The 17,157-nt window shown below is 38.1% G+C and overlaps 1 protein-coding gene across 1 annotated transcript; it reads left to right on the top strand.

Annotated features, from left to right (window-relative positions):
- Nucleotides 1-6,689: 6,689 nt before the first annotated feature.
- On the top strand, nt 6,690-10,516 carry LOC149026206 (putative alpha,alpha-trehalose-phosphate synthase [UDP-forming] 7). Its single transcript, XM_089146460.1, has 4 exons — nt 6,690-6,936; nt 7,216-9,298; nt 9,403-9,676; nt 10,010-10,516. Exons 2-4 carry the CDS (start codon nt 7,317-7,319, stop codon nt 10,310-10,312), a joined length of 2,559 nt encoding a protein of 852 aa, XP_089002586.1. The 5' UTR covers nt 6,690-6,936; nt 7,216-7,316; the 3' UTR covers nt 10,313-10,516.
- Nucleotides 10,517-17,157: the final 6,641 nt, after the last annotated feature.

A 17,157-nucleotide genomic window follows, 5' to 3' on the forward strand; every position in this document is an offset into this window, starting at 1 on the left:
CATGAAGATTAAGAGAATCTTTAAGTTGCAGAGAACAGAAGGAGAAGAAGAAGAAGAAGAAGAAGAAGAAGAATGAGAAAAGGATCCCATGGGCTGTGTGAAGTTACAAAAGTACGTGAATCGTATACAGAGCAGCTAAGGTTAGTTTATATAGAAGCAATCATGAGACCGGTCGTCTCTTCATGTAAATATTTTTGTGGGTGGACGACAACATGGACCCTTTTTCATGACGAAAGCAGCGAAATATATCTTTTTAAGATCGCCATGGGGCACGGTCCAAGCCGCAAATATGGTGGATTGATTTTATTGTCACATCAGTTTTTTGAGTTGTCGGGCTATGGTCTCATTTGGTTTGGTCGGACCGCTTGTGGTTTAGGGTTGAACAGATTTTTGTGTGAGAAAAATATGGTTTGGGTTGGATTTTGAGTTTGAGTTTTGAGAAAAAAAAAGCACGTTTGCGACGTGCATGGGTGTGTTGGTGAATTGTAGTTGGAAGATAATAAATGTTGAATAAGGTAGCTCCACGCCTCCACATGTTATTTATTGCATTATATTGACTTTTAAAATTTAATAAAGGTTATTAATTGGCCGGTTTGGTGTTGTTTCGGTCAATGTGGTTCGGTTTCAAATTCATTAACCAGCGTTTGGTTGTCGGATTCTATAGAATCAGTTTCCATAAAATCCAGAATTCGGATTTAAGAAACTGTTTGGTTAAAAAAAGTTTAATGGACTCATGGGGGCAACGGGAACGGGGAACGAGAAACCGGGAAAAGGGGGGGGGGGAGAGTAAGCCAGCTCAAAAGGAAAAGGGGCCCCATATACCCGTTGGATAGGTCGATTTGGTCCGCCCTAAAATCATATGGTTCACTTAAACCTACTTTTTACACTATATATTCAAGGCTAAGTCATCTCAAAACATAAACTCAAGATTGAATCCAGTTTTTAAACAGTAGGTATAAAAGAGGTCGATTCTTCATAATCCAATTTGTCAGATTTATCCTCGCTAAAAAGAATGAGACTCTTGCTCTTCTTCTCCAATGTCAAAGTTTCTCATTCTCTCATGTGTAAGAGAAAGGATTGAAAAATTCTTAACTGAAATAGGTCGACTCAGGTTATCCTTTCACTTCCCATGTTTATGCCCATTTCTTGACATGGGCTTTAGATGTAGCCAAAGAGTTTGGTTTGGTTTTATCAATTATTCTTCACTTAGTTTTGTGTTGTTCATAGCATATTATAGTACAATGTGCAGAAGGGACTTCTCACCTTCCCACCACCAAGCTTGAGTGGTTCTGTTTTAGTTCCTGGGCTACCACCACTTGAACCACTAGACCTGCCATCTTTTGTTTAAGTAAGTAGGATCTTATCCTGCTTACATGGAAATCACCAATATGAATAAAGTAGATTGGGTTCTTGTGAATTGCTTTGATAGTTAATTTGGAGGTTGCGGTGAGTACAGAAATATTTATACCTTATGTTTTATTTTTCTTAAACTGATTTCCTCCAAGAGTCCAAGCATGAGTTCCTTATGATCTATTTTCACATTTTGGCTTGTTTTGCTTTCAGATTTAGACATATGAATGGGTGGGGTGAAAGATGTTTTTCTTAATTTGGATTTTTTTGGATTGATCTACTATGTGTTTTTATAAGTGAATCTTAAGCACAAATAGAAAAGCATCTAGAAATTTTATAGGGTATGATGGTTTGATCTCATTAAGATTCATGTTGTTAGTTTTCTTCGTTATTCACAAGTTGATTCTTTGCACCATGGTGTTTTTACATATTGATAGTTATTCCACTGTAAGTTGGTGTGATTATACTTAGACTTTGGCAATCAAGAATTAAAGAGGGTCAATCCTTGGCGCAATGGTCAATAGACCACCAATTGTAAGTTGAGAGGTCGAGTCATTAAAATAGCCTTCCAGGAATAATTGTTGTGGTGATCTTGAGTTGGAAAAAGCCCCCTCCCCTTGGGAACTCTGTTTGTGCAGAAGCCTTTAGCATCGGATTCAATTTTCATTACTTTTACCAAATTGAATATGAAACCACTTTTATTTCATTTAATAAATGTTGTCATTTGATTTTGTAGTTCATCATATTTTTTGGAATATTAAGATTTATAATAATTTATTAAAAATTTTCTTGTTATATGATATGTATTAATCAATTATAATCATATTGAATTGTGAACCCACATCACAAAAAATGTGATGGGTTCATGGGTAGTGTTTTTAAACTTAAGAGTATGGGATAATATATTTTAATGTATTTTATAAAATAAAATTTTATATTTTTTAGTGCATTTTATAAAAAAAATATAAAATATTTTAATGCATAGTGATGGTAGTGAAAGTTAAACTATTGGTCTTTTAAATCCGGAATCAAAGTTATCAAACTGTTATTTTAGATTTCTTAAAAGACAAGGTTATTTTAAATGATTGAAACCTAAACCCATGTTAACCAAACAATTATTTAAATAGATTCAAATTCAAGAGTTATTGTAACCAAGCAATTTTTCAAGTAAATTTAGGGTTTGTTTGGTTACATGAATCCAGAGATTTCAAATCTCTAGATTCATGAATCTGATAATTATACCCGTTTGGTTGTAAAAATCTCTAGATTCATGAAATCTAGAGATTCACCTTTTTACACTAAAAATGTGAATATGTAAATTTATGGGTAAGGGGTGAAATCCAGAGATTTCAGAAAAGCTATACATTTGCACATTCACAAAAATCACGTCGATCAAATAGATTTTTAGGATGAATCCACAGATTTCATTCCACAACCAAACATCTAATTTTATGAATTATAACTCCATAGATTTGAAATCTTTCCACCCATGTAACCAAACATGCCCTTAAATCTTGGGCTTAGACTAACCAAAAAAATTTTCTATTATGAAGCTAATTCCAGAGAACCAGGTTCTATTGCACCTAGATTGCAATTCAAATCTATATTTTATAGAATTCAGCAACCAAACGCTTGCTAATAGTCAGTTTTAAACCAATTGCGAACTGATTGATCTCCTTTGATCCCAATTTTTTTTGACACCCAAGTGGTCTAGTATCCAGATCCTCTCCATCCAACCACTGGATACACGACATGTGGACGAATGCTATCAAAATCGACGAATTTGAATGCATACTTAACACCAACCTTAAGTTATGATTCAAATCCGAAAATTGCAATTGAATTCGTTCACGTGTCGTCCATCCGATTTTGGATGCACTGGACACATGAAAGGGCTGGACAGAGAGGGTCTGGATCCAGTGGTCTAATGTAAATCCTAAACACTAAACCCTAAACCCTAAACCCTAAAGAAGTGTATCTAACCCACCTCCACTTCTTTAACACCCAACCTAGAAGAAATCCCTTTAGGCTTGAACAAATAGGGTTGGGGGTTGAGTAACTTGAGTTGGAGCTCAGGGCCAAGCATTAGTTTGGGCTGGTGAGACAGAACACTAGCCCAAAACTGGCCAAGTCAGAAAAGGCTTTAATGGGCTAATGCTGGTTTTACTTAGCTGGAGCCCAGCATATTTGTATGGGCTGGACGGGGGCCCTACCATACACTAAGTGGTTTCTATCAATGAAACTACCAATTTCTCCAAAAAAAAAATTTGTATAAGGTATCCAAATTGTAGTATAAATACCTTTGATTAGTAAAAATGTTTTGGATAACCAAGGTGAAATTTTTTTTCTTTCCTTTCGTGCACAAGAAGGCAAGACTCGGAGATTTTGGGAGCAAAATGGCATGATGTATGTCAAGAAGAAGAGGATATAGAACACAAGTTGAGGAAAAATCTCATCAATAAATGCCATGACACCAAGTATAGCTTTTATACAATTTGGTGAAGTGAGTGATTTTTGCATATGAAATGATGTCCATATTTTCTTGTCACATCTTTTATCCAATGATACAAAATTGATTTACGCAATGATTTCTTTTATATCATTTCAACTTATGACTCTAAATCATTTGTTTTCTGAATTTTGTACCTAAACTTGGATTTTATTTTATTTTTCTGAGAATCAAATCTAATTAATGGATTAGTGCTTTTAGAAAATTTTCTTATGCTTTTAAAATTCAAAATTAAAACCCATTTGGTTTATTTGACTTATAAATATGAGAAATTATATTGTGACTTATTTATATATATATATATTTATATTTAAAAAGCAAAGAGATTCTAAAATTAGAATTTCATTGGATATACTTGTTCAATTTATCACTGAAAACATTATAGACACTGTTTATTATAGGAATATTTTTTAAAATAAACAGTAATTTAATTGTTTTTAGTGAGAAATTGGACAATTATATCCAATGAAAATCTAATTTTTAGTCTCTTTAAACATAAAATGAGGGTATCAGTGCTTCAAGGCCTCAATTTTAAGGTGCTAAAAGAACTAAAAATTAAAAATAAAAAATCTTTAAAATATTAGGTGAATTGCCCTAAATCAAGTCAAACCTAATGGATAAATAAAATGCATGAACCATGAAAAAGGTTTTGCATTGGAATCATACATAAAACCTAAATCACGTGAGAGTTTACTTTTTAATGAGTTTCAGGTGTGAACGTTTGAATATAAGGTACCTTGAGAGTGAATGTAAAATAAACGTAGGGAAGTGACATAAATTTTCCTTAATTATTTGCAAAAACCAATAAATAAATTTCAACAACCCCATCATAAATGCTATTTTCCGGACCGAATTTTATATTGCTTTTTTAGAGGACCAACGCAGACCAGTGGATGAATAACAGACAGGATCCACCGCATCAAAGAATCTTCTCACCAATAAGGGGACGGAAATGTTTTTCAAAACTTATTGACTTTTTCATTTTAAATGTATTTGCTACTATTCGGTCAAAATTAAAACGTGCGTAAACAAAAGTGGCTCTTCATGGACTCAACTGGCATTGGCTCATATTCATATATGGGTCCCACATAATGTGTAGTAAAAAGCTGTCAAAGGAGCACATAATGCTTTTTTGACTGAAAAAAAAAAAAAATCAAGAAAGTGATTAAGGTTTGTTTTACGACCTACTCTAGAGTTAGCCCGCTCTAGCTCTTCTCTCGTGAACCGGATATAAAATCAGTCAATGGATCAACCACGGTTTAATCAGAGGGGCACAACGGGTTCAATAAGAAATAGATCAGATATCAAACCGCTATGAACCGGATTAAACTCGACCAAATGAAGTATTTAGTCGTTGAACCAGATTGCAAAACCAATAACCCTTTTTTGTTAATTGTGGCAGGAGAAGCTGTTGCTCTGCAGCTCTGGCAGCCAAGGGAACTTGGTCCAAACCCTATCTCTGAAGGACAAGGTGGGCCATGACGCCACGTCATGAAGAACTATAATTGGACTGAGAGGTTGGACCATGGGCCGAAAGGGACCCAAAAAAATCCACTATGCTTTCAGTCGTTTCAGGGATATCCAATTTGGATCTTCTTCGGTGGGTCCATCCCATTCCTTCCATCCGAAAGAAAAAAAAACCGATGAACCTGAATCATCCACTACCGTTTCTGTTCTCATAAAGTTCTGTTTCTGTTTTCAGAAAGTATATTGTTTCACCTCACAGCCAAGCCTTTTCGGTATTTTGTTCTATTCTAATCCACTCCAGCTTGATTCTATACTCTCCACCATCCATTATGAGAATTAAGAAAGGAAGGAATCTTTCACACCACACCAATCATGGCATACACAATGGAATAATCATCAAGGGCCGATACGATACCAGAAGAATCCGAAACCTTGAGGATTGGGATTGGGATTGGGTTGAAATTTAAAATCCCACCGACACAATATCAAGAAAGTATCGGTGTCGGTGTCGGCAATATAGCTTTCTGAAGATAATGACCCAGTCCAGGACGGGACAGACACTAATAGTGGATTAGGTTATGGATTTGGGGCCAGTGGGCCCTATCGAACCCAATCCATTGCAAATTGAGAAGACCAGGACGTATGACCTGATCTGCCTGCCCCTTAACGTGACATCCACTCAAATACCAACCACATCAGCACAAGCACAAGGTGGATTTGTCTTTGTGGACTAAACATGCCGAGACGCCAGACGGTGGTGCATGTGCTTGTTTGGAATTTGGAAAGACTAAGAGGCGGCAGGCATATACCCCGCCCCAGCTTGACAAAGTATCGAACACCTTATCTTCATCACTTCACGCTCTTTCGGTGGACGTACGTAGACGATACGGTCAATACCCACCCCCATGGCCCCATGGCCCCATGTAGCGCAGTAGCCAGTAGGGTTTCACTTTCATAGTTTCATCAACGATTCTTAGATATTTTTGCTCAATTTTTTTGAAAAAGACCATAATATCCTCTGCTCTGCTGACGGATGGGTATTGGATTGGACTCGGGCCTTCTTTACCCCGAGTCAGGCTCCGGCATCGAGAACGGATCCAACAAGAGACTGTCGACGTGGGCTCCTGCAATGCTGACATGTGTCATCTTACGCCGCTTTAATTAGAAAAAGGCAAATAAGAAAGCGCGTGAAGAAGAGACGGATGCCAGCTGGCATGAGTGGGTAGTCGCCTCGTGGTCGACCTTATCTTGATTCTTTATTCTTTTTCTTTTAACTTCTTAATTTTCATTTTTATTATTTAATATTTTTGGTACCTTTCAAATGTTTTAATTTAATATTCTCAAAGCCTCTGGTTGGGTCTTCCGCTGCGGAGAGAGAAGAGGAAGTTTATAATGCAGAGAGGCCGAACCGGCGAAATCCAAACCGCGAGAGAGAGAGAGAGAGTGTGTGCGTGAGAGTCTCAGTGTGCGTTTTCGTTATTTTTTTTTTTTTGGTTGTATTCACGAAAATAGAAACCAAAAAAGCTTATAATTTTGTTGATTTACAAGTCGAAAAGGGCAAAGAAAGAGGAGACGATGAAAAACATTTCCATTCTCTGAAGAACAAGCAGGTCAGTTCTAAAATTCCAGTTTTTAATTTGTTTTCTTCCTTGTAAATCTCGCCGTACCTTGAATGTTATGATTTCAGTATTTTCTGAGGTATTTTTCTTTACCTGGAATTGGGTTTCTTTTGTCGATCAAATGGAAAGAAATCTCTACAGATAAATCTTCTGCAATCGTCCTATACCCTCATTGACATTTTTATTTTGTTATAAATATCTATATATATAGAGAGAGATAGAGAGTCTTTCCATGTTCGTTTTTTTTGATGGAAGGTCACTGCTTTCCAGGAACCCTAGATTTATGAAATCTTTCGTTTTGGCGATTTGATTGATTTGGTAACCTCTGTGCGCGAGCTTCAGTTTCTGTGCGATTTCCTTCCGTAGAGAAAATGATTTCCAGATCGTATACCAATCTGTTGGATCTTGCGTCTGGGAATTTTCCTGTAATGGGTCGGGAAAGGAAGCGTCTTCCGAGGGTGATGACCGTCCCTGGTATTGTCTGCGAGCTTGACGACGATCAGGCCAATAGTGTCTCGTCGGACGTTCCCTCATCGATCGCTCAAGATAGGATAATCATCGTAGCAAACCAGCTACCCGTGAAATCGAAGCGAAGGCCTGATAACAAAGGCTGGAGCTTTAGTTGGGACGAAGATTCGTTACTGTTGCAGCTAAAGGATGGGTTGCCTGAGGACATGGAAGTCATCTATGTTGGGCTCTTGAAGGTTGAAGTGGAGCCCAATGAGCAAGACGATGTGTCTCAGATTCTACTGGAGAAGTTCAAATGTGTACCTGCTTTCATTCCGCCGGATCTCTTCAACAAATTCTATCGTGGGTTCTGCAAGCAGCACCTCTGGCCTCTGTTTCACTATATGCTCCCCTTCTCTGCTGATAAGGGCGGTCGTTTCGATCGTTCTCTTTGGGAAGCCTATGTTTCTGTGAATAAGCTTTTCTCGCAGAAAGTGATAGAGGTCATAAACCCAGAAGATGACTACGTCTGGATCCATGATTACCATCTCATGGTGCTTCCGACCTTCTTGAGGAGGCGCTTCAATAGATTGCGGATAGGTTTTTTCCTCCACAGCCCCTTCCCTTCGTCTGAGATCTATAGGACTCTTCCCATCAGGGAAGAGATCCTCAAGGCGCTGCTGAATTCAGACCTTATTGGTTTCCACACTTTTGATTACGCTCGGCATTTCCTCTCCTGTTGCAGTCGGATGCTGGGTTTGGAATATCAATCGAAAAGAGGTTACATTGGGTTAGAATACTATGGGAGAACAGTCGGCATCAAGATCATGCCCATTGGAATCCACATGGGTCAGATTGAGTCCGTTCTGAGACAGGCTGATGAGGAGTGGAGGGTTGCAGAGCTTAAGCAGCAGTTTGAAGGGAAGACTATTTTACTTGGCGTTGATGATATGGACATCTTTAAAGGGATTAACCTGAAGCTCTTTGCTATGGAACAGATGCTCAAGTTGCATCCCAAATGGCAGGGAAGGGCTGTACTGGTTCAGATAGCTAATCCTGCAAGGGGCACAGGAAGAAATCTTGACGAGATACAAGAAGAAATACAGTCAAGCTGCAAGAGGATCAATGAACAATTTGGTAGCCCCGGTTATCAACCAGTAGTGTTCATCGACAGGGCTGTTTCAGTTAGTGAAAAAATGGCCTTCTATACGATTGCGGAGTGTGTTGTTGTCACGGCTGTGCGGGACGGTTTGAACCTTACTCCCTATGAGTATATCGTATGCAGGCAGGGAGCCTCCACAGTTGGATCAAGTTCAGAGTCTACCGGGCCAAAGAGAAGCATGCTAGTAGTTTCAGAGTTTATTGGGTGCTCTCCTTCATTGAGTGGGGCAATCCGTGTCAATCCATGGAATGTTGATGCGACGGCGGAGGCAATGAATGAGGCTATTTCAATGCCGGAGGCTGAACAACAGCTGAGGCATGAGAAGCATTATAGGTATGTAAGTACCCATGATGTGGCTTATTGGGCACGGAGCTTCTTGCAAGATATGGAGAGAAGTTGTAAAGATCATTTCAGGAGAAGATGTTGGGGAATTGGATTGAGTTTTGGCTTTAGGGTTGTGGCCCTTGATCCTAATTTCAGAAAGCTTTCCATAGATGCCATTGTTTCAGCATACTCAAGGGCTAAGAACAGAGCTATACTGCTGGACTATGATGGCACTGTTATGCCTCAAACCTCAATAAACAAGACTCCGAGCCAAGAGGTCATCTCCATTCTAAACAAACTTTGTGGGGATGATAAGAATACGGTCTTCATTGTCAGCGGAAGAGGCAGGGAAAGTTTGGGAACATGGTTTTCTCCATGTGAGAAGCTTGGGATTGCAGCCGAGCATGGCTACTTGTTGAGGTATGCTTTACGGTTTTTAATTCCTTTGTGTCCCTTTAGTGGAAGCTCCTTTACTTGTCTTGTAGTTGGAATTCTACTGTTGTTCTAATGATGTAATTTATCAGGTGGTCTTGTGGTGATGAATGGGAAATCTGTGGCCAGAGTACTGATTTTGGGTGGATGGAGATAGCTGAGCCAGTAATCAAGTTGTATACAGAAGCCACTGATGGTTCTTCCATTGAAACCAAGGAGAGTGCCTTGGTTTGGCACCATAGGGATGCCGACCCAGGCTTTGGGTCATGTCAAGCGAAGGAGCTGTTAGATCACCTAGAGAGTGTTCTAGCGAATGAACCTGTTGCTGTGAAGAGTGGTCAGTACATTGTTGAAGTGAAGCCTCAGGTACGTTTTTTATCTCAGCTTCTTCCTTTAGCCTTCACTTGGGCAGTTTGTTTAGCTGAATCCTGCACCCCTAATTACAACTTATGTTAGGCTGCAACCACTGTTAAAGTATGTCATATATACTATGTTAGTGTCTTCCCCTGATGTGTGACTGTATTAGATGATGGAGAAACTGGGTGTTTGTTATTTCTTTTTTGGCCCTGTAAATGGGCGTTCGGTGATTGATCGGAGTAAACCATGTCCATCCTAATGTTATGTTGCCTCACAATTTCAACCTTTGTATAACTGACTAGGATGCTTGAACTGAACCTGTTTTTTGGCTTTGGATTTCAGGGAGTAAGCAAAGGTCTCGTTGCTGAGAAGGTCTTTACTACCATGGCTGAGAAAGGGAGGCAAGCAGATTTTGTGTTATGCATTGGGGATGATAGGTCAGATGAGGACATGTTTGAGATCATTGGTAATGCTATGAACAAGAATATCTTGTCGTCTCAAACGGCTTTGTTTGCATGCACGGTTGGGCAGAAGCCAAGCAAAGCCAAGTATTATTTGGATGACACAATTGAGGTCATCAATATGCTGGAAGCTCTAGCAGAAGCTTCTGATTCTCCAGCCTCCGATGATTCTGATTCAGCATAAGCAGGGTTTTAAGGTGACCCTTGTCCTCTTCAGGGCTTCCTTTGTTTTGGGGAATTCCAGTGTCATCTAGAAGTGAAAGCTTATAAAGATTATGGAAGCCTAAAACCGGAGGTGATTGTTATTGTGCTGCTCTGTTCGGAAAGAATTTGTTGGAAGGCACTTTGTGGCCTATTATGGCGTAGGCTAAAGAAGAGGCAATTGCAGCATGGACTGATACTGAATTAACACTCACCGTCCGAAGGCCAGATTATTTTTGCTGCGTCAGCTCAAAACATTTTAAGGGATTTGACCATTGTTGAAGGTTTGTTAATTGGTAAAGACTGACTCGACAGAAGGGAAGACTTTTTGTGTAGGCTTGGTTATCTTCAACTTCTTAGAAGGGATCATATAACTAGTCTCGAAGAACTTGTGGCTGCCTAGAAACTTGTGGAAGCTGGAGAGTTGCCGGAACATTTGAATATATTACTGATAATGTAGTTGCTAATTATTTCTTCTTCTTCTTCTTCTTCTTTTTTCCTCCATTCTTGAGACCTCCATTCTTGAGACCTAGTTATGGTAGTTTTCTATTACTCCATTTGTTTAGTGGGTTATTTGAATATGTGAATCCCAGAGAAGCATTTGTGGATCAGTGAAGTTTCGGAATCCATGGGAAAAAAAAAGTATGATTTAAAATTTTTGATTGCTTGTCCCAAATCTGATGCGTTCACAGCTTTTCTCTGGGTTGGATTGGAATATTTTATTGCTGGTCTCCCATCTGATGCATCCACATCGTTTCTTGTGATTTCGGAGTTTAAAGATCCTAATTACCTGGATCCCTGCAAGAAGGCTTTTTTTTTAAGTCTAGACTGGATTCTGTATGCTGTTAGTGATGATTTGTGAGGGAGGGCATAGAAGTGAAGCGCAATGTCAATTAGACCCAACCAAGAAAAGAAGATAGACCGATGGTGTTTGTTTCACATGTATCCATCCAAAATTTGTCATATCAGAGATAGGGGTTCACTAAGAGCCTCAGAAGTTGTTGTGATCATTTCATGAAGTTGGTCCATGAGCAATCCTGTTAATTGTCTAATCCCACTGTTGCTGAGTGAGATCGGTTGTTCTTTCAGTTGAGACAGGTCATTTGAGTTATAACGACATCTTTCTCTGGCTGACCTAGAGTTCTTGAAGGACTGATGCATGAGGTGTCCCCTTAAGAGCTAATTACTATCTCTTTCCATAGCTATTCGACTCCCCGATTGATACTAAATGTGATTAGCAAGAGTTCTGATTGGTTTCTTCTTCTAATAGTGGAATTCTGAGGCTGCAACACAGTTCACACCACCACACACTACCTGTTTGTTTGTTTGTTTTTTTTTTTTTTTTTTCATTGCAGAGATGATAAAATGGGTCCCAGTTGACTCATTTGTTTAAAGGAAGTGCAGGACTGAAAGGGATTTTTTTCTTTTTCTTTCTTGTCTCGTGTGAAGAGGATGGGACCTGTAAACATCACTTTTCCAGATAAGTTGGATAGGCTCCATGAGTTTTGGAGGGAGATGGATGAGAATTGAGAGTGAAAGAAAGCAAAATCTTGGGCAAGAACAAGATGGATAGATTTATTGTTTGGATGAGATTTGACCCTACAAAGTCACTGCTACTTGAAAGAGACTGCAGCACACATGTATCATCAACAGTCACTAATATGAAAAAGGTTTCTGAAGAAGCGCATGTGATGGATCATGGACCACTCTGTTCTCAGTTTTCACTTGTATGTTCTTAGTTTATTTCCTGTTCTATCTAACTTCACCATCATCTCTCTGGTTTTGCAAGGTTGCCTTTGCATGTTTTGAGCTTCGACTGATAAATTAATGCAAGTGGAAGGGCATGGGCCTTGGCTTTCAGCTGTCCTCGACAAAGTTCCCAGCTAGGAGAGCAGAGTCAGCAGATGCCAGCTTTTGCATTGTTCATGCAAGTTGCAACAAAGCATCATGTGGAGATAAGCTTTAAAAGCTTATCTATATAGGTGTGATCTTTCTTTACTCTGAAGTCTGAACTGAACCCAGATTTGGATTTCAGGCAGTGACTTCTTGTATCCATCCACCAGTAAATCCTATCAGTTCCTTTCTGAACTTCCACTAGCAAAACCTCCTCCAGTTCCAACCATGATTCTTGTTTTTGTTTCTGGAAATTAAGATCGTAGTTTAAATTTTAAAACACATTCTAGGACCTGCCAGATAGTATTATTAAAAAACTTAGTTGCTGGTTGAAGCATAATTGTTGTTTTTTTTGATAATTAATTAATGCCTAGTTTTTTTTTCCTAAACTGTGCATAGCCAGAAGGCTACCTAACCTTTCTGACTTTTCTTTTCTTTTTTTATAAAGACCTCACTTCTATAGGTTGATCTAATCTAAATATATGTCCATCAAATATTATTTTTCAAGGTGACAGAGACATTAATTTGGAAGCGATTTTCTTATTTCATTGGATACTAAATGGCACACAAACACATTCATCAACCAAGGAAAATGATCTAGAAAAATTTATTCATGGGTCGATAACGTTGTTCACAACACTTTCACAACTCCTTCAGCTTATCTTGTATGCAATTTAAATAAGTGTGATTCCTGACCAGCAAAATAAGCTCCATTGAAGTTTATGGAAAGAACTTTCAGCTTCGAGCAATTCAACGTTATTTGTTATTAGGGTGTAAACAGATTGGATTCAGATCGGATAGTAGTAGTGTAATCTAAATATCCTATTATATTCAGAAGGATTTTGATAATATCTTATCGACTTTTGAACCGATTCAGCTGGATTTAGATGATATTTGTATGGTAAATTTAAAAAATTATAAAAAAAAAAATCTTTTAAATGGACATGAATACAGGTTCTCAACTACCGGGAACATCTTAAGCATTTAGGAATTTTTCTTTTTTTTACTCATTTTAGTCTTTGATTTTCTTAAATTTATTCACTATTGTTTTTTCCTTTGTATGTACTTTTGTAAAAAAATCTAAAAGGGTACTCACATATCTCAAGTAAAAAAATTAAAAAAAATAAAAATCCAAAAAAGCAACTTAATTGGATAATTTTATCGGACAAGTAATTAGTTGGAAAGGGATATACCATATTCACCTCTTATTAGTAATCTAACAGGTTCGAATACCCCCTAAATAGATACCAATGTAAATTCAAAAACAGATTTCGATTATCCATTTACACCATTATTTTTAACCAACCAAGTACAAGAATGTATTGTAACCAAGCTGATTGATCTGGCTAACAAATGCATACCAATCAGTTCTGCAATGGTTATTAAACATGTATCATGTATGCATTTATTTTTGTGATCAAAAGTATGATTAATGTTGGGTTTGGGTGTTTTGTATTCTGTGGGTCCATGTAATTATGGTTTTGGTTGTATTTGTAATTGAAACAAGGTTTGAGTCAATTACTAATACTGAGATAAAATTGTAATTACATTGGGATTAGGGTTTTACCCTATAAATAGTCTATGTGGGATAACCTATAGGCATCAATGGTCTGTAGAAGATTGGGGAATCAATCCCTATAGGGTATTGGGGAACTCATCCTAAGGATAAGGATTGGGAGCAAGCAAAGGGTAGCACTTTGCGTGTAAGAGTGATGTAAGGTTTTTTCGAAATAGTGAAACTTCTTTTCTCTCTGGTGGATGTAGGCAAGGTTATGCCGAACCACATTAAATTTCCCTTGTAAGCTTTGCTTGTATTATTCTCTATTCGTGGTTGTGCATCTATTATCCCTAACAAGACTATAAGTTTATTAAGCCATGTATGGGAAACAAATCTTAAGTGTCCTTTTTGCATTTCTTCAAAAACCCACCACCACACACCCCACAAAAACCCTAAAAATCCCAAACCCACCTAGCTAGGCAAGGGTACAGTGTAGGTCTTTAATCGAGTGCCCTAGCTATGATGATGACATGACATGATACATTCAAATCTTTAAACAAGTAACAGTAGGTGAGGTTATCTAGTTAGTAGGTTTGATGTTTGAACTAACACACCATCAGACCCTCTTTGCTTCATTTTAAGAATCGATAATGATCAACCAACATTGATTCTATATAACTTACCTTATCTCAAGCACTTTAGTTGAAGGAAATGCACGTTTTCTATGAATCAACTCAATAATCACTTCACTGAGTCTACCATTCTACAAAATATATACAAGAAAATGATGTAACAACATCTATCATTGAGATGTGTGGTTGTGAAATGGCTGGTGAAATGAAACCCAAACCGACCAATTTAATTGCAATAAAACTTGGCCCACATTGAAGTATATTAATGGGCCTATCTAGTACGGCCCATATTTTTAAAATTCATTATTGGCTTAGGGCCGCTGTGGGCCGTAAGACAGATAGAAGTAATTATTAACTAAAAAAGGAAAATTAAGCAAAGTATTTCTACCCTGATTTGGTAACACTCTAGATAGGTCATATGTTAAATCAAAGGCCTGAACCCAACCCAACCCTAGCCCACCTTGGCACAGTTCATACCTATTGATTTATCTAACATTGGTCCCGCCAAGTGTTTCTACTTCGAGAAACATCATAAATACTTTTTAAACTTATGAAATTTGCCAGTGCTATGTTTAAAGTACCAAATTTATAAATACCCCTTCTAAACAATGTCCCCACCCAACTTTGATTCCAAAAATAGGCTCAATAAGTATATCGAAAGTGTTTCTTGAAGCACAATTTTTCATAAATTTCAATTTATGTTAACGAAAATCATGTGAAACAGAACAGTTTTTGGCTAATTTTTCTATTTCTTGAAACAAGAAATACCAGAAATTGAAACAGTTATGCCTTGTAGGTATCTCCTGTATGAGTGTCGATTATCTCCCGGATAGGAGCACATCACCCGCCGGATGCTGACCACAAATTATGTGGGGACCACAAGTAAAAAATAATAAAATATTTACAAAAATAAACCCGATCATCCTAACCCTGTAGGCCTCCTTGTAATTCGTGATCAAGAACTATCGGAGGAGACTAGACAGATTCCTCCTGTATGGCTCTCAGATCGAGACAAGACTTTTCAAGATTCAACGGATCTTATCTCTTCCAAGTTCCAACCCTGTAATCTTTAAAATGTTGAATCTCGAAAATATATCATGGCATGAGAGCCACAAGAGCAACAATACCTATACGAAAACAAATAAAAAGTCACTACAAGAGCCATGGGAATATCATGATCTGAGAGCCACACAAGAAATACATGTACCACAACAACAACAACAACAACAAAAGACTCACCTGCACTGCAGGACCCATAGGAACCCTTACCTGAATTATTACCATCGTGTCATTGTGTGTGTGTGTATTGATGGGAACTCTTTGATAGCTCCCAACCCTAGGCCCACTTTGGCCCAGTGTACACCATACACATGCATGGATTTGTCAAACGTCTTCCCACCATAAGGGGCCCATATTAATATTAGGCCCTCGATCACCTGATTTACCTCCACCTCATTCATTTCATTCATTATTATTACCACCACTGACTGAATTTGATTGATGGTGGGCCCCACCCACGTCAGTCATCTGAGCCTTAGAAAAAAAAGCCCAATAAATAATCTTTGTTGTCAGTATGAAATTGAAATAGTGATTCAGATATATATATATATATATATATATATATATATATATATCTCTATTGGCTCCTTTGCTTGTCTCATTAACGCAGAAAACACTTGTAATCTGCTGAACAGGACAAAATCTCGTTCCCACAAGGCCACAACTCCACAAGGGGAGGTTCCACTAGTAGATTATGGTAGTTGGGCACGTGTAACCACGGCATAGGTGCACACCTACCCCACCATTTTGCATGAAAATGCAAAAATTGAAAGAAAAAAAAAACACAGACGTCTCTACCAAATCTAGAGTCACCAAGAACTTAATCTATCTATCAAATCCTTCGGTCAATAGTAAAAGTAAATATTCTCTTTCTTTTTTTTCATTTTGAAGATGTAAGACTATTCAATGCAGAGAAAAATGATAATCCGTCCTTGCAGGGCAGGGTAGGGTAGGAATTACCCAATTGAGTCCGACCCGGATTGTTTATTAAATATGTCGGCAATAATTTATGGTTGTGTCCAGCTCGACGACCGCCCCGATTCGCCCGACATTTTAGACAAATTATATTTTGACAATATTAAAAAAACATCTTTGCCATCTACGTCAGATTATTTCCACTTTCAAATTCAAAATCTTGAATTATTTTATGACACGATGCACGACATTTATCAAGTCTCATGCATGGTGACCTCACCAGTCACCATAATCTGGGTATATATATGATTGATTGAGTGATTGATTGATTGAAGCACCTTACCTTGATTGATGATCTTGCAGATCTCTCGCGTAATCTAAGCGTACCAGGTACCACATTGACAAAATCTGGTAGGTTCAATTCCTTCAGACAGGGAGGGACATCAAGCCATCAAGGTAAAGAGTCTCAACTCTCAACTCTCAACTCCACGTTTCATCCTTCCTGTGTAGAGTTGTAGTTGATACTTGATAGTTCAAATGTGGAATCGGGGCCCAAAAATCTAATTCAGGATTTACGTCGGAGTTGGCATTTTCAGCCCAATTAATAGATTGGCCTGGTTCAAATTGGGTAGATAGTTCTTGAGTTTGGGATAACCTATTAGAATTAATAGGGGATTGGCCAACCCTGAGAATAAGGGTTAAGGACATGCAAAATGTATCACTTTTTTGGTATGAGGTTTTCTGAACATAGTAGAATCTATTTTTTTTGGGAGATGTAGGCAGAATTTTACGGAACCACAATAGATTCTTCTTGTGTGTTTTGTTTGTGAT

The sequence above is a fragment of the Hakea prostrata genome, chromosome 2 (genome assembly GCF_041222555.1).
Source record: "Hakea prostrata isolate BN-2017 chromosome 2, UWA_Hpros_2, whole genome shotgun sequence".
Classification (NCBI taxonomy): Eukaryota; Viridiplantae; Streptophyta; class Magnoliopsida; order Proteales; family Proteaceae; genus Hakea; species Hakea prostrata.